The sequence below is a fragment of the Vidua chalybeata genome, chromosome 12, assembly GCF_026979565.1.
Source record: "Vidua chalybeata isolate OUT-0048 chromosome 12, bVidCha1 merged haplotype, whole genome shotgun sequence".
In the NCBI taxonomy this organism is placed as follows: domain Eukaryota; kingdom Metazoa; phylum Chordata; class Aves; order Passeriformes; family Viduidae; genus Vidua; species Vidua chalybeata.
Genome location: NC_071541.1, coordinates 18,689,882 through 18,714,888, shown reverse-complemented (window position 1 = coordinate 18,714,888; position 25,007 = coordinate 18,689,882). Strand labels below are relative to the sequence as shown.

The window sequence follows — 25,007 nt, the reverse complement described above, 5'->3', positions numbered from 1 at the left end:
GGAAAACATCCCTGCACCAATGACACATTGCTGTCTGCCTGGTCAGTAACTTAGAGCAAACGCCACTTCCTGCATGGGGAAAGGGTTTGCTGACTGGCACCATGGCCTGGAGAAGCCAGCCCAGGCACACAGCATTTCAGAAGTTCCCCAGTATTTGTAGTGGCATCTTCTGTGAGCTGAATGAGAGGCACCTTCCAGCTGTGCCTTCAGTCCCAGCCCTACACACACAGTTCTGATTTCAACCCAACCACCATTTCCATGTCAGAAAGCAGAGCCGACAGCACAAACACCCTCAGGGATGCACAGCTCGGGGCGTGCCATCTCCTCAATGCACTTTGGATGCATTTCAGGCTGGACTGGGTGTGAAAATCACCTTTGCAGACAAATCCATCCAGAGGTCAGCGAGGGCTGGGCAGTGCTGCTGTGACCTGCAGTGGCAGCACAGGTGCCAGCCCTGTGTGGGCACCTGGGCCCCACGGCTGTGGCCAGTGACCCCGGGCAGTGACCACAGTGAGCCCTGGGCTGCTCAGCTGGGCTGGGGGAGCTCAGGAGCCTGGCAGTGGCACTGCTCAGGCTCCCTGGGAATGGGGACTTCTCCAGTGTCCAAGCACTGCCACCAGCTCGTGTTCTCAACGTGACAGCCGGGCAACACCCACAGAAGCATTTCCAGTGTTATTTGTGCACTCCCCAGGGCTGGCACGCTTGGGCTTGGCCCAGGGGACTGTTCACACTATCTTTAGATCCTTCTTGAAATTTAAAGCTCTCTGCACGCTCCCGATCCGTGTCCTCTGGCACGGACACAGCTCCAGGTGTGTTCCCAGCTCTCTTCCCTTAGCAGACAGTGATTCCACAGCTGGATTACGAGGTATGATAAAGCACATTTTATCCCTGAGGAGCTCTTGATAGAAATTATATCCATTTAATAATCTTTTTTAACCTCTTTTGAAATGGGAACATTCTGCCCCTCTCTGGAACAGCTGCCTCAAGTGCTTTCTTGGGTATAAAACAGCCAAGATAATTTAATAGTGAATTTTTAAGCTGCAGTTCCACACAGTGCCAAGCACCAGCCCATTCCCAGCACAGGCTGCTCTGAGCTGCCCCTTCCCTGTGGCCTGTGTCCTGCTGCAGGCTGCATCCCCGGGGGAGGAACACCAAATAGGAAATTCTCCTTTGGAAAGGATCAGGAGCCCAGTTCAGACAGCAGTGGGCAGGCTGAGGGGTTTAGAGCTGCTGATTGCTGTGGCACTTGGGCATCCACAGCCAGGGACATCCCCCTCTGCTGGGGATCAGTTACACCTGGATATTCCCACTGGAATGCATTTGTATTGCAGCAGAGCTGGAAAAAACAGAATTTCTTTTTCCACAGGCTCATTTCACATAATGACAAAGCAGTTCCTGACTTCCACAAGAGCACATTTCACTGCAGTCACATGAGACCCTTTCCATCTTTTCTTGCTCAGCCAGTTTCACTGCTCGCTGCTGCACTGTTCAGTCAATTTTTACATTTTATTTTGCTAAGCAGCAGCTTTCTTAAATGCCAGGGAGAACATCTGTCTTCTCTCCGTCACAAAGAGACACAAAGGCATCTGTCAACACGAGGCTGTGTCAGCCAAATGCCTGCTACATTTCATAGTCAAAAAGCTGCTTATCTTCAAGCTGTTTACTCAGTTTGGGGAAACACTCGGCACACAGAACCCTTCTGAGAGCCTCTGCTAGCGTGGGGAATCAAGGTTACCTTTTTTAATCCAGGAAAACACAAAGCTCTGATCTCCTGCTTCCTGAAAACTGTAAAATACTGTGGGTTGAGCTGTGTTAATGATATCTGGCTTGTGTGTTAAAATATAAACAATATACCACTGAGGTTAGAGTAGTCCTAGGTAGTTAAAAAATACAGCATTTCTTTTTGCTTTCAGAGGAAAAAATGATTCAACACATTTAAAAAATAATATTTTTCATGCTAAGCCTAAACCTTTGCTCTCACTGCCACATTGCAATATTCACTTACCTGTTTTTTTGGGGTTTTTATTTGTTTTTTTTTTTTTTGAGGGGGGAGGTAGAGATGAAAATAGTGGGAAGAACTAACAATACTCACAGATCAAAGCAGGGGCTTTTCCTTTTCCTTTTTCCTTCCAAGGGATGAGTTCTTAGGCTCCTGCTAAGAAAATCCTACAGAAAATCTCAGCTTATCAACTTCCCCAGAAGAAAGTGTGGGTGACTTCAAACAGCACCACAGGGAACAAAGGCTTTTCACTTGATTTCCCTGACATACCAGGAGTGAAGTTGATGCCATTTTTACTCCTCACAGGCTCTGAGGGATTCCTGGCCCTGTCCTGTTCCATGCCCTGACACAAAAACACCTGCTCAGGAAACACATCCCAAATCAGAGCTGCCAAAAATAGTCACCCTCTGCTGCGAAGCTTTTCACCTTAATACCAGCCTTTTGTCACTTGTCTCTCCTTCCTAGTGGCTCTTAGACCTCCCTCAGGAATTGGAAAATCAAGATTAGAAGAGGTCATTTATTAACCTGCAAGCCCCATTAATAAAGTAACAGCAATGACCAGCAGACCTAGTTCTTAAATGTAAGCAATATTCTCATTTTTCCCCTAGAGCTCAGCACATTAATACACAGGTACATAATTCACCTTTTGCTGTGAGAAAGCCCCAAGGATACATCAGGAAAGTGTCCAGAGGAAAATAAGATCTAAAGCACTCCAGACATTTTCTTTGTTGTGATCAAGATGTGACTGGCTGAACTCAGGCTAAGAACAGGACTCAGAATCACCAGCCACAGAAAGGTAAAATGGACTTCAACTTTTAAAGGTGTTGCATAAATTGTCCTATTTCAGAGGTCTTCGTTTTGCTCTCCTCCTTTAATTCAGCCTCCAGCTCCCTGGTCTGGGCAATTAATGTCATTAACTCAAATGTGGAGTTTTCAGGTGGGAAAATGAAGAAAAAAACAAGAATTGCAAAGCCACCATTTAAAACAATCCCAGGGCTCGTTTTAAAGATTTTCACCAGATTTCCTCACAACAGAAAATAATGCTTTGGTTGCTGCCAGGCTTACAAATGCAGGCTGTGAGTCAAGCTCTGACCTTTCAGGAAGATGCAAAATCAGCAGCAGTAAATCAAATAATGACTTTGCTGACACGTCTGTACCTCTGAGTGATGAATCCAACAAATAAACAATTTCTGCCTGGAAATGCAGGAAGAGGAGTGTGGGATCCTCCTCCTGCTCTGCCCTGTGGCAGCTGAGCTCTGGATGCAGTTTTGGTCCCACCAATTCTCACAGGAAATGTGAAAAACACTGGGGCAAAGGCTGAGGATCAAACTCAATACAGACACACCCATCAGAGATCATTAAAGACAAAGTGAAGGCAGGAAATATTCTCTGTTTAGAGGAAAAGGTTGCTCCTTTAGCACTGCCCCATGACAGATCCATCTCCTCTCCATTCTGCCCTCCTGGGACACATCCCCAGACAAATCCCATGGATTTCCCTAAGAGAAATGTCCATTTTAGCAGCATGGCTAAATTAGCTCACACATCACTCTGGAATTTTGAGACTTCTTTACACAATGCCCCAACCATTCAAAAATTGCTTTCCTGCCTTTCCAATGCTAAAGAACAGATACAGAGCATTGCTTTCCTATTGCTTGCACAAACCTCCACTGCTGTGTGGCTGTTTGCCCTGCACAGACACCTAGGGACAACAAACAGAGCAACATCAAAGTGCTGCAGTGCCTGCAAAGCTTTCTTGCCATCAGTTATTTGGGTTATAACTCATGTGATCAATTCTAAAGGTGTCATGGTTTGACACTGGTGCAATGCCAGCGCCCCCATGAAAATACACCTATCCAAACAAATGCTGTGAGATGTTACCAGGAACAGAGCAGAGCAGGCCCAAGCCTGATAACAAATGAAAAAAGCTTTATTAAAATACTACTACAGTACAAGACACACACACTAAATCCAGGATGAAGACCCTCCAAAACACTCCTCCTCCCCCCACCCAATTTCCAAAACAACCACAGTGAGACATCACCCGGGATTCCTGATCAAGTTGCCACCCTTCAGATAATCAATACTCAGTCCATCAAGGGAGAGAGAAGTCTCTCTTGCACCACAGACCTCCCAGGAAACACAGTTGCCACCTCCTGTGTTTCCATGTCACACATGGCACTGTGCAGAGAAAATCTGCCCATGTGACACTCTCCTTTCCATGTCACAGTGCTCTCACCACCGTGCATGGATAGACTGCTTATAGGGTTTTTTAAGGATGCTTTGCTACGGACTAAAAGAGACAACAGTTCAGCTTCTCATCTTGGGACTACAGTCCCCCCCATTTTCCCCTGGGGCCAAAGGTCCAAGAACAGAGATCATCTTCTTCCTGAAGACAGAGGGCATCATTCCCTCCTCAGCTTTTCTCTGTTCTTGCCATTCCTGTGCTGGTGGTTGCTGAAGCAGGTCTCTTTGGGTCACCACTGCATCCCCCAAAATGCAGTCTCAATTGCAGAAGAATCTGGTTCAGTCCATGGCCAACAAGAAAAGTCCAGCCAAAAGCCACTCCATCATCTCCTCCCACCTAAAAATTTCTTCTTCTAACATCTCAGGTCCCGGACTGTCTCTCTTCCACTATAAATAATTCGATCATATAGCCAAGACAACATTTTACTGTGTCCTGCTGTCCAGTGCTGAACAGGGTTGAGACAGAGCAGGCAGCTCTGTGTCTGTGTGAAAGTTGCAGGAGCAGCCCCAGGAGCAGCAGCAGAGCAGTGCCCGATGGTTGCCTCGGGGCCTGGCATTTGACCCTGCACTCGCTGCAGGAGTCCCTGCCTGGTTCCCTGCTGACCAAACCTTTGCACCCATCTGAGAACCTGGGTTCCCAAGGGGGCCGCCTCGAGTGGTTGCCAGGGACCTGAGGCTGTGGCTGCCCCGATTTTGGCTGCACGATGCTGATGTCAGAGTGGCCATTGTGACCCGTGCGACCAAGGCCCTAAAAAAGGGAACGCTGGGCTCAGGCCGTGTGTCAGTGCGACCTGGCAACGGGAGGAGAAGGCAGGGCCGGACGCTGCTGCCCAGGGACCAGAGGGACCCCACACCTCGGGATCTGGGCCTGTGCTGCAGGCTCACCTGCCTCTCCCTGCCCAGAATCAGCGGAGGAACAACCAGAGCAGACTGCGGTGTTCCTCGACGTGACGACGGGAGGAGAAGGCGGACAGGAGCAGGGCTCACGCAGGGCTGACCAGGGACTGGTGCCCTCGTGGCTCTGGGCCTGTGCTGCAAACTCCCCACACTCCTCTCTCTCCCACAGAGAGAGGACCAGCACCTGGAGGAGACGGTGGCATTTCAGGACAGGGAGTCACCGCTGACAGCTGCCATGTCTCACAGCAAGCAGGAGGGCCCTGGTGACAGGGAGCCAGGTGAGGGCAAAGCCGCCCTCCCACAGCCTGGCCCAGGGGCTCTTGTGGCAGGCGATGTGGGGCCCAGGGCAGAGGCAGGGGGAGGCAGGAGCTGCTCAGCCATGCCGTGGCTGGGAGCCTCCTTCCTCCCCAAGTGGGGCCCAGCTGGGCCAGGGGCAGCTCCTGGGACACCCGTGCCCGCAATGGCCCCTGCTCTCCAAGGCCTCCAGCCCTGCCCATCAGCCAGGCAGGCAGGCAGGGACAGAGCAGCCCTTGGGGCCGATGCTGCTGCAGGCAAAGAGCCCCGCAGAGGTGCTCATGCCCGCTGCCATTGGCTCTGTGCCCTGCAGCCTGCATGCTGTGTCGCCGTGCGGAGGCTGACCGGGACATCTGCGGTGACAAACTGGAGGACTGCGGGGTCTGTGCCCATGAGTTCTGCCTGGTGAGTGGCTCCGGGTGCTCCCTCCACCATTGCAATGGGCAGTTCCTGCCTCTCTCTCCTCATCTGCTCATCCCCTTTGCTGCAGTTCTTTGCCACTCTACTTTTTCCTCAAGACGACGATTATCTTGGATTCGTGGGATTTTTTCCTAGATATATTCGATTTGCAGTTCGGCAGGCGGCACAAAAGGTGAGAGCCTGACAAGAGCAGGGAGATTTGTGCCAGGCCAGGTTTGCCAGAGCTGAGCCCAGACACTTGGAATGAAAGGCCTGCCCTTCCGGCCGGCTGTGGGACAAAGTCTGGCTCCCAGCAGCTGCGCAGAGGCTCTGGCACAGGAGCCTCCTCCGCCAGACGGCTCTGTGGGCTGAGACCCAGCAGTGGCCACATCCTACGCCCTGCCTGGAGCCGTGGGGCTGCCTGGGGAGGCCCCGAGGCTGCTGCTGATGGGGCTGCTTGGCTCTTTCCAGCACTGCTGCGTCTGTGGCCAGAGCGGGGCAACCATCAAGTGTTGCAAGGAGGACTGTGACAGATGGTTCCACCTGCCCTGTGCCAAGGAGGGCGGCTGTGTCACACAGTATATTCCAGATTACAGGTACCTCCTCCCCACTCCTGGTCGCCCCTGGGAGAAGATCCAACATTTCTCACTTTGCCCATCCATTTTCCTCCAGCTCCTTCTGCCCTGAGCACAGTCCAGAGCAGGACGTGGAGGCGACTCCAGAGCCGGGCACCGATTGCCTCATCTGCATGGAGCCTGTGGAGGATAGAAAGACCTTCAGAACCCTGGTGTGCCCAGCGTGCAAAAGGGCCTGGTTCCACAGGGACTGCATCCAGGTAGGAGCCATCCCCTCCGCCCCGGGGCACAGCAGGTGCTCAGCAGCACCAGGGCCTTGCTCACCCTGCTTCTGTTTGCCCTGCAGGGACAGGCCATGTGCGCTGGTGCTTTAGCCTTCCAGTGCCCCCTGTGCAGAGACAAGGCGGCATTCACAGTTGAAATGTTCACCATGGGGATCCGAATTCCCTTCAGGTGGGTGTCCTTCTGCCTGGCTCACAGGACAGGAGGTGCAAGTGCTGTGCTATGTGCCCTGTGAGTCTGGGCTTCAGCTTCACGCAGGACTTGGAAAAGCGCTGGAGAAAGAGCGGGGACAACCTGTACCTCCATGAGGGCAGGACATCAGAAACTCATCAGCTTTTCCTTTCTCCATCAGAGACCCAGCATGGGAGGACAACTATGCCTTTGCGGATCTAGGAGAGAGGCACAGCAGGTGCACTGCCAGGGATTGCCTTTACCCGGGAGGCAGGGAGGACGCAGAGGAAGAGGGGTAAGCTGGGGAGCTGCACCTGAGGCTCTGCAGGATACGTGTGTCACTTCAAGGGCTCACAGGGGAAAGAAAGAGAAGAATTTGTCTGGACAATCCTGTGCTGTGGACACGTTGTCCACGAGCCCGTTTGCCTCCCCAGGCCCTGGGAGCTGCTCCTGTGCTCCTCCTGCGCTGCTGAGGGCACCCACAGGCGCTGCTCTGGCCTGACAAACCGCATAGAGAGCTGGGAGTGTGACAGCTGTGCTGGTGTCGGAACGGGTAGGAGGCAAAGCAGCCGGTGCCCCTGGGCTGGGGACAGTGCCCAGGCTGGGCTTGGCAGAGCCCGTCTGCTCCTGAAGGGCTGGGGGTTCTGCTCTGGCCTGGCTTGCCTCGGGCCTGGGTGGTCTTTGACATTGCTGCTTGGCCTTACAGCTTCCAGGGTTGAGTTAGAGCTCAGTGGCCCCAGCCTGACCAGACAGTCAGGACTGGAGCCTGCTGATGGCTCCTCAGCACCTGAGGCCATCAGCCCCAGCTCCAGCACCCTGGTGCCATCGGGGCTGGATCCCCAGTCTCCATCTGCGGAGCCCAGCAGCAGCCACCAACAGACAGTATGGCTGCGGTCTCTGCTGTCTTCTTCACTGGACACCAGCAACCCCAGCACATCAAGCTCAACGTACAGCACCTCGTCTGACCCTGAGGACAGGGTCCATTCCAGACGTGCTGGGCCCGGCTGCAGGCCAACCCGCTCTCGCCAGCAAGGTCGGGCCCCAGATGGACCTGTCCGATCGAGGAGTCCCTGTAACAGGGGCAGCAGGACAACCACAAGGACTGAGAGGCCCAGGCCAAGGGAGACACCTTCACAGGCATCCCCGGGATGCAGCCGCGCCCGCCAGCAAGGTCAGGCCCAGCGTCCGCCTGTCCGGTCCAGGAGTCCCTGTGACAGGAGCAGCTGGACAAGACCAAGGACTGAGAGGCCCAGGCCAAGGGAGACGTCGTCAGGGACATCCCCCGGACGCAGCAGCTCCCACCAGCAAGGTCAGGCCCAGCGTCCGCCTGTCCGGTCCAGGAGTCGCCGTGACAGGAGCCACAGGACAACATCAAGCGCTGAGAGGCCCAGGCCAAGGGAGACGTCGTCAGGGACATCCCCCAGACGCAGCCGCTCCCGCCTGCAGCGCCGGGCCTGGAATCAACCTGTCCTGTCCAGGAGTCGCCAGGACAGGAGCAGCAGGACAGCAGCAAGGGCTCAGAGGCCCAGGCGCAGTGGGGCACCGTCAGGGGTGTCCCGCAGGAGCAACCGCTCCTGTCTGCGACGTCGGGCCTCAACTGGGACCTCCAACAGCAGCACGTAGTGTCATCTTTTCTTTCTTTCCATCTGTTCGCCGCCGGAAGTGAAGGTAAGAGCGGTCAGTGCAGGGACCTTGAGATTTGCAGGTCTGTGAGAAAACCATATTAGCTCTTGGCATTTCTACTGGCAGGAAAGTGGTCTTATGCTAAATACCTTGATTTCTGTCTTGCCATGTATTGAGTGAAAAGTCTCTTAAGGACGTAGCGAATGAAAAAGGACTCTTGTTCTTGCCCTTCGACTCCAACCTCAGATGTTTCCCCACTGCTTACCCTTGAAAAGGAACCACTCCTTGATGGGCTTGGATACGGTTAGGGAGACATTCAGAGCCAGGTGGCTCTCAGCGAAGCTGTCTTTGAAAAGGATGTGTGCTGTGTTGCTATCCTTGAACAATCTCATTTCAGTAAAGCCAAAAGGAAGAAGAGAGAAGAGAGTGACACACTGCCTCAAATGCCTGAAGAAATCGATTGCTGTATTGCTGCCGATTTAAAAAACTTGCTTGGACCTTGAAAGAACAAACCAGAAAAGACTGTGGAAATACCCTGGGACAAAGAGGACGCGCAGGACTCTGCCCCAGATGACCATTTGGGACCTTTGCCTGAGAACGACGCAGCTCAGGAGCCGAGTGCTTTCAAGTTTTCCTTCTTTGGAGACACAGAGGACTTGTGCATCAAAGAAGGTAACAGCAGAACCCTTCTAACGGTGCCATTTCTAGGGAAGAGCTTCTGGCAGGCACTGTAGGGCAATATGGTGTAAAGGTCGTCAGGATGCAGGGGGTTTTCAGCAGCAGAAGTCAGTAATTAGGCAGAAGCATTTTGATCTTAATTTCTGCTTGCCGAGGCTGTGGTGGATTAATGAGAGGTAACTCATGCTTGCATCTCAGGTATTCTGAAAGGCATGCTTTGAGAAGGCATTGCGGTTTTTGCTGAGTGGTGAAAAAGCTTGTTGTCATGCCCTGAATTTCTCAAACAGGGAGAAAGGTGACACACCAGTCTTACCAAGTTTCATAGAACCCAACAAGATTTTAAAGGAAATTTGTGTTAATGTAGAGGGAGGAGCTAAATCCTGGAGTTGAACGTTCTGTTTGTTACTGAATTGTATTCTTGGACCTTTAGAAAAAGGAAACGGAATGACACATGGTCACTGGGGTGTTCTTACCGTAGATAAAATGAGGCCTTGTGAAAAGAAGATGAAACAACATTAAATCGAGTCACAGTCCTGAAGGAGAGAAGAGAAACTGTGTGCAGTTATGCCAAATATTAAAAAAAAGAAACCAATGCAACAAGACAAAGCAACCAGCCTCCCACACTTGTGCTGAATTCAGAAGGAATTCAGTGTCTTCTGAATGCAATGATAAATGCTTATGAATACAGAAGAGATCCCTAGAACAAACTGGAAAATCCTGGAGGAGAGATGTAGCTCAGAAAATCAGGCAGGAGCAGATTCTGTCCTTCCTAAATCTGTCTTCTCCACTGTAAATATTTGTCTTGAAAGGAGGAGCTTTTCCTGACAAGTGGAGGAATAATCTGGTTTTGGCGGCTTTGTTTCTTTTTTGGTGCTGTTATTGCAGAGCCTTGCGGACTTGGAACAATAAAGCCGGTAAAAGTCACATGGCAGGAGGCTTCACGTTTCCAAGACAGCCGTTCTGAGGGTGCTGATGAGCCTGAGACGTGAGAAATTGAAAAGGACCAAGAAATGCAAGTTCCGTTTCTATTTGTTGTCTACTTGGCTGTAGTAGTTGGATGGTGTGGGAATATTAATAGCAGCGCTCAGGAAATGGGAAACTGACATTGCACACCTCTGAGCAATGAAAGTCATCTTGGAAAACCATTTGTGCTGCCCAGAGTCAAAATGCCCAGCAGCCCATGTGATGTGAAGTTGAATATGAAGAGAGAGATGTTGAGCACAAGAAATTAACTGGGTCATTTTGGTTTGACCAACTCCAAACTGAGTTTGGCCAAAAGCCAAAGACACAGTCAGTTTTCTTTTAAGAAGTGGTTTATTTTTTTAATAGAAGGCTCTATTTGCTTACTGGGGAATAAAGCTTTTCAATGTATACCAATGCTTTCTCTGAAGCACTACAGTTTTAACTTGTCTTTGTGGGATTTGATAGTACAATTTAGGATGATAAAATCCCTTTGTACTTGTCTAGGTTTCTTCCTTTACCACGCACAGGGAGTGCTGGAGTTTTCTTTTTCTCCAAAGATGATGAACGCCCAAGAGGTACGACAGAATTTCTTTACCCCCTTTTGTATTTTTTTAAAAACTGTTTCTGGAATTCTGTGAGGAGGAAAAAATGCTGCCTGCTTATGAATGTTTTCTAGTCAAAATTCGGCATCCTTACTTGTGGTCAAAGTTGTGGTAGAATCCCGTGAGAAAGTCCTGGTAAAATAAAGGCCAAGAAGATTTCTGGCTTTCTTTTCTTTCAGGTAATTGCCTAATAGGAATCTGGACTTTTAGAGCTTACCAAAACATTAGCCACTTGACAGTTTACCTAGATATTTTGGATCCTTTCAGGTATTTATATCATCTTTAACTTTTTCCTGTCTTTCTGGGCTTACCATTAGGAATGTTGAGTGTTCTTGTCAGCCACATATGTCCCTGTGGTTCTTCGTCCTAATGAGTCTGGGGTTTTCTCTTCTGAATCCAGTGAATTTTGTATTTAGAAACAAAGAAAACAACAACCAAAGGAAACATAGAGAGTCCCCCAAAATTGCAAAGGCCAGCAAAACGATTGCTTGTTATATGTTTTGTAGAATGGAATCTTCAGACAGGCTTAAATGATGTGCGTTTCTCGAGACTGATTCGATGACGCTGCTGAAACGTATTGCTGTGTTCACACAGTTAGTGCCCAGCAATCTTCCAGCCTGTCTGATTTACAGAGCGTGTTAAAACGGAGAGCTCAGTCCTTAGCAGGCCTCAATTCTGGGGGAAGAAGTGCGATCCTGGTGCTGAGCTCCTAATGAAACAGCTGCTATTTCAGTGCAATTTAGATTGCAGCACGTTGAGGAAAACTGCTGCTGCCTTTCATGGTTCTTCGTACACCAGGCTGCAGTAGGGAAGATTTCTGTTGGAGCCAACGTCTGGTGGGGGGCAAGCGAACAGGAAGGATGGGAAGAATTGACTTCTGAAGAACATTATTGCTGTGTTGTCCATCATTGTTAGAAGCAGCAGCACAATCCAAAGTGTTTAAGCCTATTAATTGGTTCTTTGTTTTGTGCAGAGGGCCCAAAGTTATTTTGTAGATCAGCAGAGCTCAGTGAAGAGAAAGAGAGTTGGGAAGACAGACGTAGATTATTGCTTGAGGTGAGTATGTAAGATCTGTTCCCTGGGAACTCTAGGTGAAAGCTGAGCACGGGGAGGAAATGGAGGTATGAATGGGCGTGCAGAATTAATTCAGGGCCTCGAGAAGAGCCTGCAACTTTGTAACTCCCCGGGAACAAAAGTGTTTTAGTGTACCGGTGTGTATAACATCATGTTGTGTTGTCCAGTCAGGGAAATCACTAGATCTTTGTCTGTTACAGGAGCAGCTACTTAACTATATGTCAAGAATGGATTTAAGAGAAAGAGTGAATTTAGAGACTTCTCCTAACAGTGGATTCAGAACCTTCTCCAAAGAATTTGTTAGATTTTCATTATTTTCCGGAATGCTGAAGGAAGCATAAGGATACCAGATAGAAAGTACAAAGAAACCAATAAACCTTTTACTGATTAGAAGCGTGTCACTTTTGTTCCTTGAAGAAGTTGCCAAGCAATGTTACTTTCAAAATGCCTTCAAGGGTCTAACAGGAAAAAAGATTGGCAAAGCCTGTTAGGCAGTGTTTCCGAGCTGGGGCTGATGGTCTTGGGTGCTGGGGAGCCACGGGAAGGCTCCAGTCCTGACTGTCCGGCCAGCCTGGGGCCATTGAGCTCCGGCTCATCCCTGGCGGCTGGAAGGGCAAGCAGGAATGCCAGAGGCCCCCCAGACCCGGCCGGGCCGGAGCAGAGCAGTGCCCCCAGCCCTCCAGGAGCGGACGGGCTCTGCCAAGCCCGACCTGGGCACTGCCCCCAGCCCAGGGACACGCGAGGGCTTTGCCCGAGAGCCGTGCCCAGAGCAGCAGAGCTGTCACACCCCAGCTGGTTCTGGTTGGTGTGAGGCCCCAGCAGCGCCCGTGGGTGCCCTGGGCAGCACGGGAGCTGTTGCCAGGGCCTGGGGAAGCACAGGGGTCAGCCTCTGCACGGTGACACAGCCTGCAGGCTGCAGGGCACAGAGCCAATGGCAGCGGGCATGGGCACCTCTGCGGGGCTCTTTGCCTGCAGCAGCATCGGCCCCAAGGGCTGCTCTGTCCCTGCCTGCCTGCCTGGCTGATGGGCAGGGCTGGAGGCCTTGGAGAGCAGGGGCCATTGCGGGCACGGGTGTCCCAGGAGCTGCCCCTGGCCCAGCTGGGCCCCGCTTGGGGAGGAAGGAGGCTCCCAGCCACGGCATGGCTGAGCAGCTCCTGCCTCCCCCTGCCTCTGCCCTGGGCCCCACATCGCCTGCCACAAGAGCCCCTGGGCCAGGCCGTGGGAGGGCGGCTTTGCCCTCACCTGGCTCCCTGGCACCAGGGCCCTCCTGCTTGCTGTGAGACATGGCAGCTGTCAGTGGTGACTCCCTGAGCCGGAGCACCCATGGCCTCCTCCAGGTGCTGGTCCTCTCTCTGTGGCAGAAAGAAGAGTGTGGGGAGTTTGCAGCACAGGCCCAGATCCCGAGGTGTGGGGTCCCTCTGGTCCCTGGGCAGCAGCGTCCGGCCCAGCCTTCTCCTCCCGTTGTCAGGTCGCACTGACACACGGCCTGAGCCCAGCGTTCCCTTTTGGGGCCAAGGGAAATCTCTGCTCCTGCCTCTGGCACAGGGCGCTCTGCCAGCAGGTCAGGGATGGTGATACCCTCAGAGAGAGGCGTGAGCAGTGGAGGAACGCCAGCATCTTGCCAGTCTTCCAAAAGGGCACTAAGAAGCAGCCAGGAAACTGCAGGCCCATCAGCCTCAGCTCCATCCCCAGAAAGTGACAGAATATCTCCTCCTGGATGTCATCTCTAAGAGTGTGGAATAACAGGAAGGGAAAACTCTGGATGGGCTTAGCTGCTGTCCTGCAGGGCAAACGACTGAGTTTGCAGAAGAAGAAATGAATAAAATACGAGTTTATCCATGGCAAGGAAGAAAGCAAGGCCGTTAGCATGGAAACTGAAAAACACATCAGAGTTACTTGTAGTTAGAGGATACGTGCCTTAGTCAGCAGCGTATGTGCCTTAATAATTTCTGGCAAACTCTTGCCAGTGAATTATTGACGTTAAATGCTTTGTACCAATAAAATACAATAAGCTATTGCTTTGTCCATTGCATAGAATGAGCTGTTTGGATGTAACTAGTGCCTTAGGATCAGACTTTTTTAGGGGTATAAATCTTGAGAACAATTTGTAATAAAGACTAGGCCATTGTTGTCACTGCACAGGTGTATGTGTATGCCTTGTGTCCATCTCTGCAGCGACAGAAAACCATGCTTGGCCAATCTCACAGCCACCTCTGCTGCACTGGCTGGCTGGGTTTGTGAGGGGAGAGCAGTGGCTGTTGTCAGCCGGGACTTCAGCGAGGCTTTGTCCCGGCCTCCCATATCACGGTCGTGGGGCAGCTCAGGGACAGCGGCGTAGAGAAGTGGACAGTGGAGCTCCAAACTCAGATAGCTGCGAGCTCAGGGGGCCGTGCTGGGGCCAGTCTAGTTTGCCTTATTCCCCAGTGACCCGGCAGAAGGGACGGAGCGCTCCCTCAGCACGTTTGCTGATGGGACAGAAGCGGGAGCAGGGGCTGATGAACCACACGGCTGTGCTGCCTTTCACTGAGGACCTGGACAGGCTTGAGAGTTGAGCAGAGAGGGACCTAGTGAAGTTGCACAGGGGAAAGCCTCTAGAAGTGCTTGAAGCTTTGTAATTCCCAGGCAACAGAAGTTTTTTAGTATAGAGGAGTGTATAACGTCATCTTGTGATGGCCAGTCAGGGAAACCACTGCATCTCTGTATGTTACAGGCACACTTCCTTGTACGTATGTAAAGAAAGTCCTCGAGAAAAACTCTGAATTCAGAAACTTCCTCTAATATTATGTTGGATTTTCATGATTTTCTGGAATGCCAGGCAAAGCGTAAGGATTCCAAAAGGAAAGTGAAAGCAAATCAATAAATCTACTTTTCCAGGTCAGAAGCATTTCCTGTTTGTTCCTTGAAGAAGTTGCCAATGTTACTTTGGAAATCCTTTCAAAGATCTAATAGGAAAAAACATTGGTCCAAAGTGTTAGCCTGTGTTTCTGAAGAGGAATATGCTTTTTGTGTCAATTCAATGTTTGCAGCAGGGTTTGTTGGTTTTTTTTTTTTTTTTTGTGTGTGTTATGGTTTGACACTGGCGCAATGCTAGTGCTTTTATGAAAATACACCTTCCCAACAGAAATGTTGTGAGATGTTAATAGGAACAGAGCAGAGCAGGCCCAAGTTTAATAACAAATGAAAAAAAAAAAAAACTTTATTAAACTATGATTACTGTATAAGATGTACACACTCAATCTAGGATGAAGACTTTCTAAACCACTTTTCTTTTCACTTAATTTTTAAAATAACTACAGTGAGACATCACTTGGGATTCTTGATTAAGTTGTTACCCTTTAGATAATCAATATTTAGTTTATCAAGGGAGAGAAGAGTCTCTTTTGTACTATAGATCCCCCAGGAAAGACAGTTGTTACTTCCTGTGTTTCCATGTTATACATGGTAACTGCCCGGAGAAAATTTGTTAGTATGACACTTTCTTTTTCTATGTTACAGTGCTTTTATTACTATGCATGGATAGACTGCTTATAGGGTTTTTTTAAGGATGCTTTGCTACGGACTAAAAGAGACAACAGTTCAGCTTCTCATCTTGGGACTACAGTCCCCCCCATTTTCCCCTGGGGCCAAAGGTCCAAGAACAGAGATCATCTTCTTCCTGAAGACAGAGGGCATCATTCCCTCCTCAGCTTTTCTCTGTTCTTGCCATTCCTGTGCTGGTGGTTGCTGAAGCAGGTCTCTTTGGGTCACCACTGCATCCCCCAAAATGCAGTCTCAATTGCAGAAGAATCTGGTTCAGTCCATGGCCAACAAGAAAAGTCCAGCCAAAAGCCACTCCATCATCTCCTCCCACCTAAAAATTTCTTCTTCTAACATCTCAGGTCCCGGACTGTCTCTCTTCCACTATAAATAATTCGATCATATAGCCAAGACAACATTTTACTGTGTCCTGCTGTCCAGTGCTGAACAGGGTTGAGACAGAGCAGGCAGCTCTGTGTCTGTGTGAAAGTTGCAGGAGCAGCACCAGGAGCAGCAGCAGAGCAGTGCCCGATGGTTGCCTCGGGGCCTGGCATTTGACCCTGCACTCGCTGCAGGAGTCCCTGCCTGGTTCCCTGCTGACCAAACCTTCGCACCCATCTGAGAACCTGGGTTCCCAAGGGGGCCGCCTCGAGTGGTTGCCAGGGACCTGAGGCTGTGGCTGCCCCGATTTTGGCTGCACGATGCTGATGTCAGAGTGGCCATTGTGACCCGTGCGACCAAGGCCCTAAAAAAGGGAACGCTGGGCTCAGGCCGTGTGTCAGTGCGACCTGGCAACGGGAGGAGAAGGCAGGGCCGGACGCTGCTGCCCAGGGACCAGAGGGACCCCACACCTCGGGATCTGGGCCTGTGCTGCAGGCTCACCTGCCTCTCCCTGCCCAGAATCAGCGGAGGAACAACCAGAGCAGACTGCGGTGTTCCTCGACGTGACGACGGGAGGAGAAGGCGGACAGGAGCAGGGCTCACGCAGGGCTGACCAGGGACTGGTGCCCTCGTGGCTCTGGGCCTGTGCTGCAAACTCCCCACACTCTTCTCTCTCCCACAGAGAGAGGACCAGCACCTGGAGGAGACGGTGGCATTTCAGGACAGGGAGTCACCGCTGACAGCTGCCATGTCTCACAGCAAGCAGGAGGGCCCTGGTGACAGGGAGCCAGGTGAGGGCAAAGCCGCCCTCCCACAGCCTGGCCCAGGGGCTCTTGTGGCAGGCGATGTGGGGCCCAGGGCAGAGGCAGGGGGAGGCAGGAGCTGCTCAGCCATGCCGTGGCTGGGAGCCTCCTTCCTCCCCAAGTGGGGCCCAGCTGGGCCAGGGGCAGCTCCTGGGACACCCGTGCCCGCAATGGCCCCTGCTCTCCAAGGCCTCCAGCCCTGCCCATCAGCCAGGCAGGCAGGCAGGGACAGAGCAGCCCTTGGGGCCGATGCTGCTGCAGGCAAAGAGCCCCGCAGAGGTGCTCATGCCCGCTGCCATTGGCTCTGTGCCCTGCAGCCTGCATGCTGTGTCGCCGTGCGGAGGCTGACCGGGACATCTGCGGTGACAAACTGGAGGACTGCGGGGTCTGTGCCCATGAGTTCTGCCTGGTGAGTGGCTCCGGGCGCTCCCTCCACCATTGCAATGGGCAGTTCCTGCCTCTCTCTCCTCATCTGCTCATCCCCTTTGCTGCAGTTCTTTGCCACTCTGCTTTTTCGTCGAGACGACGATTATCTTGGATTCGTGGGATTTTTTCCTAGAGATATCCAATTTGCAGTTCGGCAGGCGGCACAAAAGGTGAGAGCCTGACAAGAGCAGGGAGATTTGTGCCAGGCCAGGTTTGCCAGAGCTGAGCCCAGACACTTGGAATGAAAGGCCTGCCCTTCCGGCCGGCTGTGGGACAAAGTCTGGCTCCCAGCAGCTGCGCAGAGGCTCTGGCACAGGAGCCTCCTCCGCCAGACGGCTCTGTGGGCTGAGACCCAGCAGTGGCCACATCCTACGCCCTGCCTGGAGCCGTGGGGCTGCCTGGGGAGGCCCCGAGGCTGCTGCTGATGGGGCTGCTTGGCTCTTTCCAGCACTGCTGCGTCTGTGGCCAGAGCGGGGCAACCATCAAGTGTTGCAAGGAGGACTGTGACAGATGGTTCCACCTGCCCTGTGCCAAGGAGGGCGGCTGTGTCACACAGTATATTCCAGATTACAGGTACCTCCTCCCCACTCCTGGTCGCCCCTGGGAGAAGATCCAACATTTCTCACTTTGCCCATCCATTTTCCTCCAGCTCCTTCTGCCCTGAGCACAGTCCAGAGCAGGACGTGGAGGCGACTCCAGAGCCGGGCACCGATTGCCTCATCTGCATGGAGCCTGTGGAGGATAGAAAGACCTTCAGAACCCTGGTGTGCCCAGCGTGCAAAAGGGCCTGGTTCCACAGGGACTGCATCCAGGTAGGAGCCATCCCCTCCACCCCGGGGCACAGCAGGTGCTCAGCAGCAGCAGGGCCTTGCTCACCCTGCTTCTGTTTGCCCTGCAGGGACAGGCCATGTGCGCTGGTGCTTTAGCCTTCCAGTGCCCCCTGTGCAGAGACAAGGCGGCATTCACAGTTGAAATGTTCACCATGGGGATCCGAATTCCCTTCAGGTGGGTGTCCTTCTGCCTGGCTCACAGGACAGGAGGTGCAAGTGCTGTGCTATGTGCCCTGTGAGTCTGGGCTTCAGCTTCACGCAGGACTTGGAAAAGCGCTGGAGAAAGAGCGGGGACAACCTGTACCTCCATGAGGGCAGGACATCAGAAACTCATCAGCTTTTCCTTTCTCCATCAGAGACCCAGCATGGGAGGACAACTATGCCTTTGCGGATCTAGGAGAGAGGCACAGCAGGTGCACTGCCAGGGATTGCCTTTACCCGGGAGGCAGGGAGGACGCAGAGGAAGAGGGGTAAGCTGGGGAGCTGCACCTGAGGCTCTGCAGGATACGTGTGTCACTTCAAGGGCTCACAGGGGAAAGAAAGAGAAGAATTTGTCTGGACAATCCTGTGCTGTGGACACGTTGTCCACGAGCCCGTTTGCCTCCCCAGGCCCTGGGAGCTGCTCCTGTGCTCCTCCTGCGCTGCTGAGGGCACCCACAGGCGCTGCTCTGGCCTGACAAACCGCATAGAGAGCTGGGAGTGTGACAGCTGTGCTGGTGTCGGAACGGGTAGGAGGCAAAGCAGCCGGTGCCCCTGGGCTGGGGACAGTGCCCAGGCTGGGCTTGGCAGAGCCCGTCTGCTCCTGAAGGGCTGGGGGTTCTGCTCTGGCCTGGCTTGCCTCGGGCCTGGGTGGTCTTTGACATTGCTGCTTGGCCTTACAGCTTCCAGGGTTGAGTTAGAGCTCAGTGGCCCCAGGCTGACCAGACAGTCAGGACTGGAGCCTGCTGATGGCTCCTCAGCACCTGAGGCCATCAGCCCCAGCTCCAGCACCCTGGTGCCATCGGGGCTGGATCCCCAGTCTCCATCTGCGGAGCCCAGCAGCAGCCACCAGCACACAGTATGGCTGCGGTCTCTGCTGTCTTCTTCACTGGACAACAGCAACCCCAGCACATCAAGCTCAACGTACAGCACCTCGTCTGACCCTGAGGACAGGGTCCATTCCAGACGTGCTGGGCCCGGCTGCAGGCCAACCCGCTCTCGCCAGCAAGGTCGGGCCCCAGATGGACCTGTCCGATCGAGGAGTCCCTGTGACAGGAGCAGCAGGACAACCACAAGGACTGAGAGGCCCAGGCCAAGGGAGACACCTTCACAGGCATCCCCGGGATGCAGCCGCGCCCGCCAGCAAGGTCAGGCCCAGAGTCCGCCTGTCCGGTCCAGGAGTCCCTGTGACAGGAGCAGCTGGACAAGACCAAGGACTGAGAGGCCCAGGCCAAGGGAGACGTCGTCAGGGACATCCCCCGGACGCAGCAGCTCCCACCAGCAAGGTCAGGCCCAGCGTCCGCCTGTCCGGTCCAGGAGTCGCTGTGACAGGAGCCACAGGACAACATCAAGCGCTGAGAGGCCCAGGCCAAGGGAGACGTCGTCAGGGACATCCCCCAGACGCAGCAGCTCCCGCCTGCAGCGCCGGGCCTCGAATCAACCTGTCCTGTCCAGGAGTCGCCAGGACAGGAGCAGCAGGACAGCAGCAAGGGCTCAGAGGCCCAGGCGCAGTGGGGCACCGTCAGGGGTGTCCCGCAGGAGCAACCGCTCCTGTCTGCGACGTCGGGCCTCAACTGGGACCTCCAACAGCAGCACGTAGTGTCATCTTTTCTTTCTTTCCATCTGTTCGCCGCCGGAAGTGAAGGTAAGAGCGGTCAGTGCAGGGACCTTGAGATTTGCAGGTCTGTGAGAAAACCATATTAGCTCTTGGCATTTCTACTGGCAGGAAAGTGGTCTTATGCTAAATACCTTGATTTCTGTCTTGCCATGTATTGAGTGAAAAGTCTCTTAAGGACGTAGCGAATGAAAAAGGACTCTTGTTCTTGCCCTTCGACTCCAACCTCAGATGTTTCCCCACTGCTTACCCTTGAAAAGGAACCACTCCTTGATGGGCTTGGATACGGTTAGGGAGACATTCAGAGCCAGGTGGCTCTCAGCGAAGCTGTCTTTGAAAAGGATGTGTGCTGTGTTGCTATCCTTGAACAATCTCATTTCAGTAAAGCCAAAAGGAAGAAGAGAGAAGAGAGTGACACACTGCCTCAAATGCCTGAAGAAATCGATTGCTGTATTGCTGCCGATTTAAAAAACTTGCTTGGACCTTGAAAGAACAAACCAGAAAAGACTGTGGAAATACCCTGGGACAAAGAGGACGCGCAGGACTCTGCCCCAGATGACCATTTGGGACCTTTGCCTGAGAACGACGCAGCTCAGGAGCCGAGTGCTTTCAAGTTTTCCTTCTTTGGAGACACAGAGGACTTGTGCATCAAAGAAGGTAACAGCAGAACCCTTCTAACGGTGCCATTTCTAGGGAAGAGCTTCTGGCAGGCACTGTAGGGCAATATGGTGTAAAGGTCGTCAGGATGCAGGGGGTTTTCAGCAGCAGAAGTCAGTAATTAGGCAGAAGCATTTTGATCTTAATTTCTGCTTGCCGAGGCTGTGGTGGATTAATGAGAGGTAACTCATGCTTGCATCTCAGGCATTCTGAAAGGCATGCTTTGAGAAGGCATTGCGGTTTTTGCTGAGTGGTGAAAAAGCTTGTTGTCATGCCCTGAATTTCTCAAACAGGGAGAAAGGTGACACACCAGTCTTACCAAGTTTCATAGAACCCAACAAGATTTTAAAGGAAATTTGTGTTAATGTAGAGGGAGGAGCTAAATCCTGGAGTTGAACATTCTGTTTGTTACTGAATTGTATTCTTGGACCTTTAGAAAAAGGAAACGGAATGACACATGATCACTGGGGTGTTCTTACCGTAGATAAAATGAGGCCTTGTGAAAAGAAGATGAAACAACATTAAATTGAGTCACAGTCCTGAAGGAGAGAAGAGAAACTGTGTGCAGTTATGCCAAATATTAAAAAAAAGAAACCAATGCAACAAGACAAAGCAACCAGCCTCCCACACTTGTGCTGAATTCAGAAGGAATTCAGTGTCTTCTGAATGCAATGATAAATGCTTATGAATACAGAAGAGATCCCTAGAACAAACTGGAAAATCCTGGAGCAGAGATGTAGCTCAGAAAATCAGGCAGGAGCAGATTCTGTCCTTCCTAAATCTGTCTTCTCCACTGTAAATATTTGTCTTGAAAGGAGGAGCTTTTCCTGACAAGTGGAGGAATAATCTGGTTTTGGCGGCTTTGTTTCTTTTTTGGTGCTGTTATTGCAGAGCCTTGCGGACTTGGAACAATAAAGCCGGTAAAAGTCACATGGCAGGAGGCTTCACGTTTCCAAGACAGCCGTTCTGAGGGTGCTGATGAGCCTGAGACGTGAGAAATTGAAAAGGACCAAGAAATGCAAGTTCCGTTTCTATTTGTTGTCTACTTGGCTGTAGTAGTTGGATGGTGTGGGAATATTAATAGCAGCGCTCAGGAAATGGGAAACTGACATTGCACACCTCTGAGCAATGAAAGTCATCTTGGAAAACCATTTGTGCTGCCCAGAGTCAAAATGCCCAGCAGCCCACGTGATGTGAAGTTGAATATGAAGAGAGAGATGTTGAGCACAAGAAATTAACTGGGTCATTTTGGTTTGACCAACTCCAAACTGAGTTTGGCCAAAAGCCAAAGACACAGTCAGTTTTCTTTTAAGAAGTGGTTTATTTTTTTAATAGAAGGCTCTATTTGCTTACTGGGGAATAAAGCTTTTCAATGTATACCAATGCTTTCTCTGAAGCACTACAGTTTTAACTTGTCTTTGTGGGATTTGATAGTACAATTTAGGATGCTAAAATCCCTTTGTACTTGTCTAGGTTTCTTTCTTTACCACGCACAGGGAGTGCTGGAGTTTTCTTTTTCTCCAAAGATGATGAACGCCCAAGAGGTACGACAGAATTTCTTTACCCCCTTTTGTATTTTTTTAAAAACTGTTTCTGGAATTCTGTGAGGAGGAAAAAATGCTGCCTGCTTATGAATGTTTTCTAGTCAAAATTCGGCATCCTTACTTGTGGTCAAAGTTGTGGTAGAATCCCGTGAGAAAGTCCTGGTAAAATAAAGGCCAAGAAGATTTCTGGCTTTCTTTTCTTTCAGGTAATTGCCTAATAGGAATCTGGACTTTTAGAGCTTACCAAAACATTAGCCACTTGACAGTTTACCTAGATATTTTGGATCCTTTCAGGTATTTATATCATCTTTAACTTTTTCCTGTCTTTCTGGGCTTACCATTAGGAATGTTGAGTGTTCTTGTCAGCCACATATGTCCCTGTGGTTCTTCGTCCTAATGAGTCTGGGGTTTTCTCTTCTGAATCCAGTGAATTTTGTATTTAGAAACAAAGAAAACAACAACCAAAGGAAACATAGAGAGTCCCCCAAAATTGCAAAGGCCAGCAAAACGATTGCTTGTTATATGTTTTGTAGAATGGAATCTTCAGACAGGCTTAAATGATGTGCGTTTCTCGAGACTGATTCGATGACGCTGCTGAAACGTATTGCTGTGTTCACACAGTTAGTGCCCAGCAATCTTCCAGCCTGTCTGATTTACAGAGCGTGTTAAAACGGAGAGCTCAGTCCTTAGCAGGCCTCAATTCTGGGGGAAGAAGTGCGATCCTGGTGCTGAGCTCCTAATGAAACAGCTGCTATTTCAGTGCAATTTAGATTGCAGCACGTTGAGGAAAACTGCTGCTGCCTTTCATGGTTCTTCGTACACCAGGCTGCAGTAGGGAAGATTTCTGTTGGAGCCAACGTCTGGTGGGGGGCAAGCGAACAGGAAGGATGGGAAGAATTGACTTCTGAAGAACATTATTGCTGTGTTGTCCATCATTGTTAGAAGCAGCAGCACAATCCAAAGTGTTTAAGCCTATTAATTGGTTCTTTGTTTTGTGCAGAGGGCCCAAAGTTATTTTGTAGATCAGCAGAGCTCAGTGAAGAGAAAGAGAGTTGGGAAGACAGACGTAGATTATTGCTTGAGGTGAGTATGTAAGATCTGTTCCCTGGGAACTCTAGGTGAAAGCTGAGCACGGGGAGGAAATGGAGGTATGAATGGGCGTGCAGAATTAATTCAGGGCCTCGAGAAGAGCCTGCAACTTTGTAACTCCCCGGGAACAAAAGTGTTTTAGTGTACCGGTGTGTATAACATCATGTTGTGTTGTCCAGTCAGGGAAATCACTAGATCTTTGTCTGTTACAGGAGCAGCTACTTAACTATATGTCAAGAATGGATTTAAGAGAAAGAGTGAATTTAGAGACTTCTCCTAACAGTGGATTCAGAACCTTCTCCAAAGAATTTGTTAGATTTTCATTATTTTCCGGAATGCTGAAGGAAGCATAAGGATACCAGATAGAAAGTACAAAGAAACCAATAAACCTTTTACTGATTAGAAGCGTGTCACTTTTGTTCCTTGAAGAAGTTGCCAAGCAATGTTACTTTCAAAATGCCTTCAAGGGTCTAACAGGAAAAAAGATTGGCAAAGCCTGTTAGGCAGTGTTTCCGAGCTGGGGCTGATGGTCTTGGGTGCCGGGGAGCCACGGGAAGGCTCCAGTCCTGACTGTCCGGCCAGGCTGGGGCCATTGAGCTCCGGCTCATCCCTGGCGGCTGGAAGGGCAAGCAGGAATGCCAGAGGCCCCCCAGACCCGGCCGGGCCGGAGCAGAGCAGTGCCCCCAGCCCTCCAGGAGCGGACGGGCTCTGCCAAGCCCGACCTGGGCACTGCCCCCAGCCCAGGGACACGCGAGGGCTTTGCCCGAGAGCCGTGCCCAGAGCAGCAGAGCTGTCACACCCCAGCTGGTTCTGGTTGGTGTGAGGCCCCAGCAGCGCCCGTGGGTGCCCTGGGCAGCACAGGAGCTGTTGCCAGGGCCTGGGGAAGCACAGGGGTCAGCCTCTGCACGGTGACACAGCCTGCAGGCTGCAGGGCACAGAGCCAATGGCAGCGGGCATGGGCACCTCTGCGGGGCTCTTTGCCTGCAGCAGCATCGGCCCCAAGGGCTGCTCTGTCCCTGCCTGCCTGCCTGGCTGATGGGCAGGGCTGGAGGCCTTGGAGAGCAGGGGCCATTGCGGGCACGGGTGTCCCAGGAGCTGCCCCTGGCCCAGCTGGGCCCCGCTTGGGGAGGAAGGAGGCTCCCAGCCACGGCATGGCTGAGCAGCTCCTGCCTCCCCCTGCCTCTGCCCTGGGCCCCACATCGCCTGCCACAAGAGCCCCTGGGCCAGGCCGTGGGAGGGCGGCTTTGCCCTCACCTGGCTCCCTGGCACCAGGGCCCTCCTGCTTGCTGTGAGACATGGCAGCTGTCAGTGGTGACTCCCTGAGCCGGAGCACCCATGGCCTCCTCCAGGTGCTGGTCCTCTCTCTGTGGGAGAAAGAAGAGTGTGGGGAGTTTGCAGCACAGGCCCAGATCCCGAGGTGTGGGGTCCCTCTGGTCCCTGGGCAGCAGCGTCCGGCCCAGCCTTCTCCTCCCGTTGTCAGGTCGCACTGACACACGGCCTGAGCCCAGCGTTCCCTTTTGGGGCCAAGGGAAATCTCTGCTCCTGCCTCTGGCACAGGGCGCTCTGCCAGCAGGTCAGGGATGGTGATACCCTCAGAGAGAGGCGTGAGCAGTGGAGGAACGCCAGCATCTTGCCAGTCTTCCAAAAGGGCACTAAGAAGCAGCCAGGAAACTGCAGGCCCATCAGCCTCAGCTCCATCCCCAGAAAGTGACAGAATATCTCCTCCTGGATGTCATCTCTAAGAGTGTGGAATAACAGGAAGGGAAAACTCTGGATGGGCTTAGCTGCTGTCCTGCAGGGCAAACGACTGAGTTTGCAGAAGAAGAAATGAATAAAATACAAGTTTATCCATGGCAAGGAAGAAAGCAAGGCCGTTAGCATGGAAACTGAAAAACACATCAGAGTTACTGGTAGTTAGAGGATACGTGCCTTAGTCAGCAGCGTACGTGCCTTAATAATTTCTGGCAAACTCTTGCCAGTGAATTATTGACGTTAAATGCTTTGTACCAATAAAATACAATAAGCTATTGCTTTGTCCATTGCATAGAATGAGCTGTTTGGATGTAACTAGTGCCTTAGGATCAGACTTTTTTAGGGGTATAAATCTTGAGAACAATTTGTAATAAAGACTAGGCCATTGTTATCAC

General features: G+C 51.8%; 2 protein-coding genes and 3 long non-coding RNA genes across 6 annotated transcripts; all 5 read left to right on the top strand.

Moving 5' to 3' along the window:
* The first annotated feature begins 4,262 nt into the window (after nucleotides 1-4,262).
* On the top strand, nucleotides 4,263-8,105 carry LOC128794307 (PHD finger protein 7-like). The gene is made up of 10 exons (XM_053954060.1): nucleotides 4,263-5,418; nucleotides 5,748-5,839; nucleotides 5,925-6,026; nucleotides 6,305-6,429; nucleotides 6,506-6,668; nucleotides 6,755-6,861; nucleotides 7,043-7,156; nucleotides 7,296-7,414; nucleotides 7,568-7,998; nucleotides 8,079-8,105. The coding sequence occupies exons 1-10, from the start codon at nucleotides 5,376-5,378 to the stop codon at nucleotides 8,103-8,105; spliced, it is 1,323 nt and encodes a 440-aa protein (XP_053810035.1). The 5' UTR covers nucleotides 4,263-5,375.
* Nucleotides 8,106-8,142: 37 nt separating this feature from the next.
* Nucleotides 8,143-9,903, top strand: LOC128794324 (uncharacterized). Its single transcript, XR_008433054.1, has 3 exons — nucleotides 8,143-8,529; nucleotides 8,882-9,156; nucleotides 9,641-9,903. It is a non-coding gene; the product is annotated as an uncharacterized LOC128794324 (long non-coding RNA).
* A 726-nt stretch (nucleotides 9,904-10,629) lies between these two features.
* LOC128794323 (uncharacterized) lies at nucleotides 10,630-12,194 on the top strand. Its single transcript, XR_008433053.1, has 4 exons — nucleotides 10,630-10,700; nucleotides 10,907-10,994; nucleotides 11,701-11,783; nucleotides 12,002-12,194. It is a non-coding gene; the product is annotated as an uncharacterized LOC128794323 (long non-coding RNA).
* Nucleotides 12,195-15,301: 3,107 nt separating this feature from the next.
* LOC128794306 (PHD finger protein 7-like) lies at nucleotides 15,302-19,314 on the top strand. Its single transcript, XM_053954059.1, has 10 exons — nucleotides 15,302-16,489; nucleotides 16,819-16,910; nucleotides 16,996-17,097; nucleotides 17,376-17,500; nucleotides 17,577-17,739; nucleotides 17,826-17,932; nucleotides 18,114-18,227; nucleotides 18,367-18,485; nucleotides 18,639-19,246; nucleotides 19,288-19,314. The coding sequence occupies exons 1-10, from the start codon at nucleotides 16,447-16,449 to the stop codon at nucleotides 19,312-19,314; spliced, it is 1,500 nt and encodes a 499-aa protein (XP_053810034.1). The 5' UTR covers nucleotides 15,302-16,446.
* A 32-nt stretch (nucleotides 19,315-19,346) lies between these two features.
* Nucleotides 19,347-23,265, top strand: LOC128794135 (uncharacterized). 2 transcript variants are annotated; one of them, XR_008433004.1, is made up of 8 exons: nucleotides 19,347-19,600; nucleotides 19,953-20,227; nucleotides 20,712-21,022; nucleotides 21,119-21,249; nucleotides 21,701-21,771; nucleotides 21,978-22,065; nucleotides 22,772-22,854; nucleotides 23,073-23,265. It is a non-coding gene; the product is annotated as an uncharacterized LOC128794135 (long non-coding RNA). The 2 variants fall into 2 exon arrangements; XR_008433005.1 differs by lacking the exon at nucleotides 20,712-21,022.
* The last annotated feature ends 1,742 nt before the right edge of the window (nucleotides 23,266-25,007 follow it).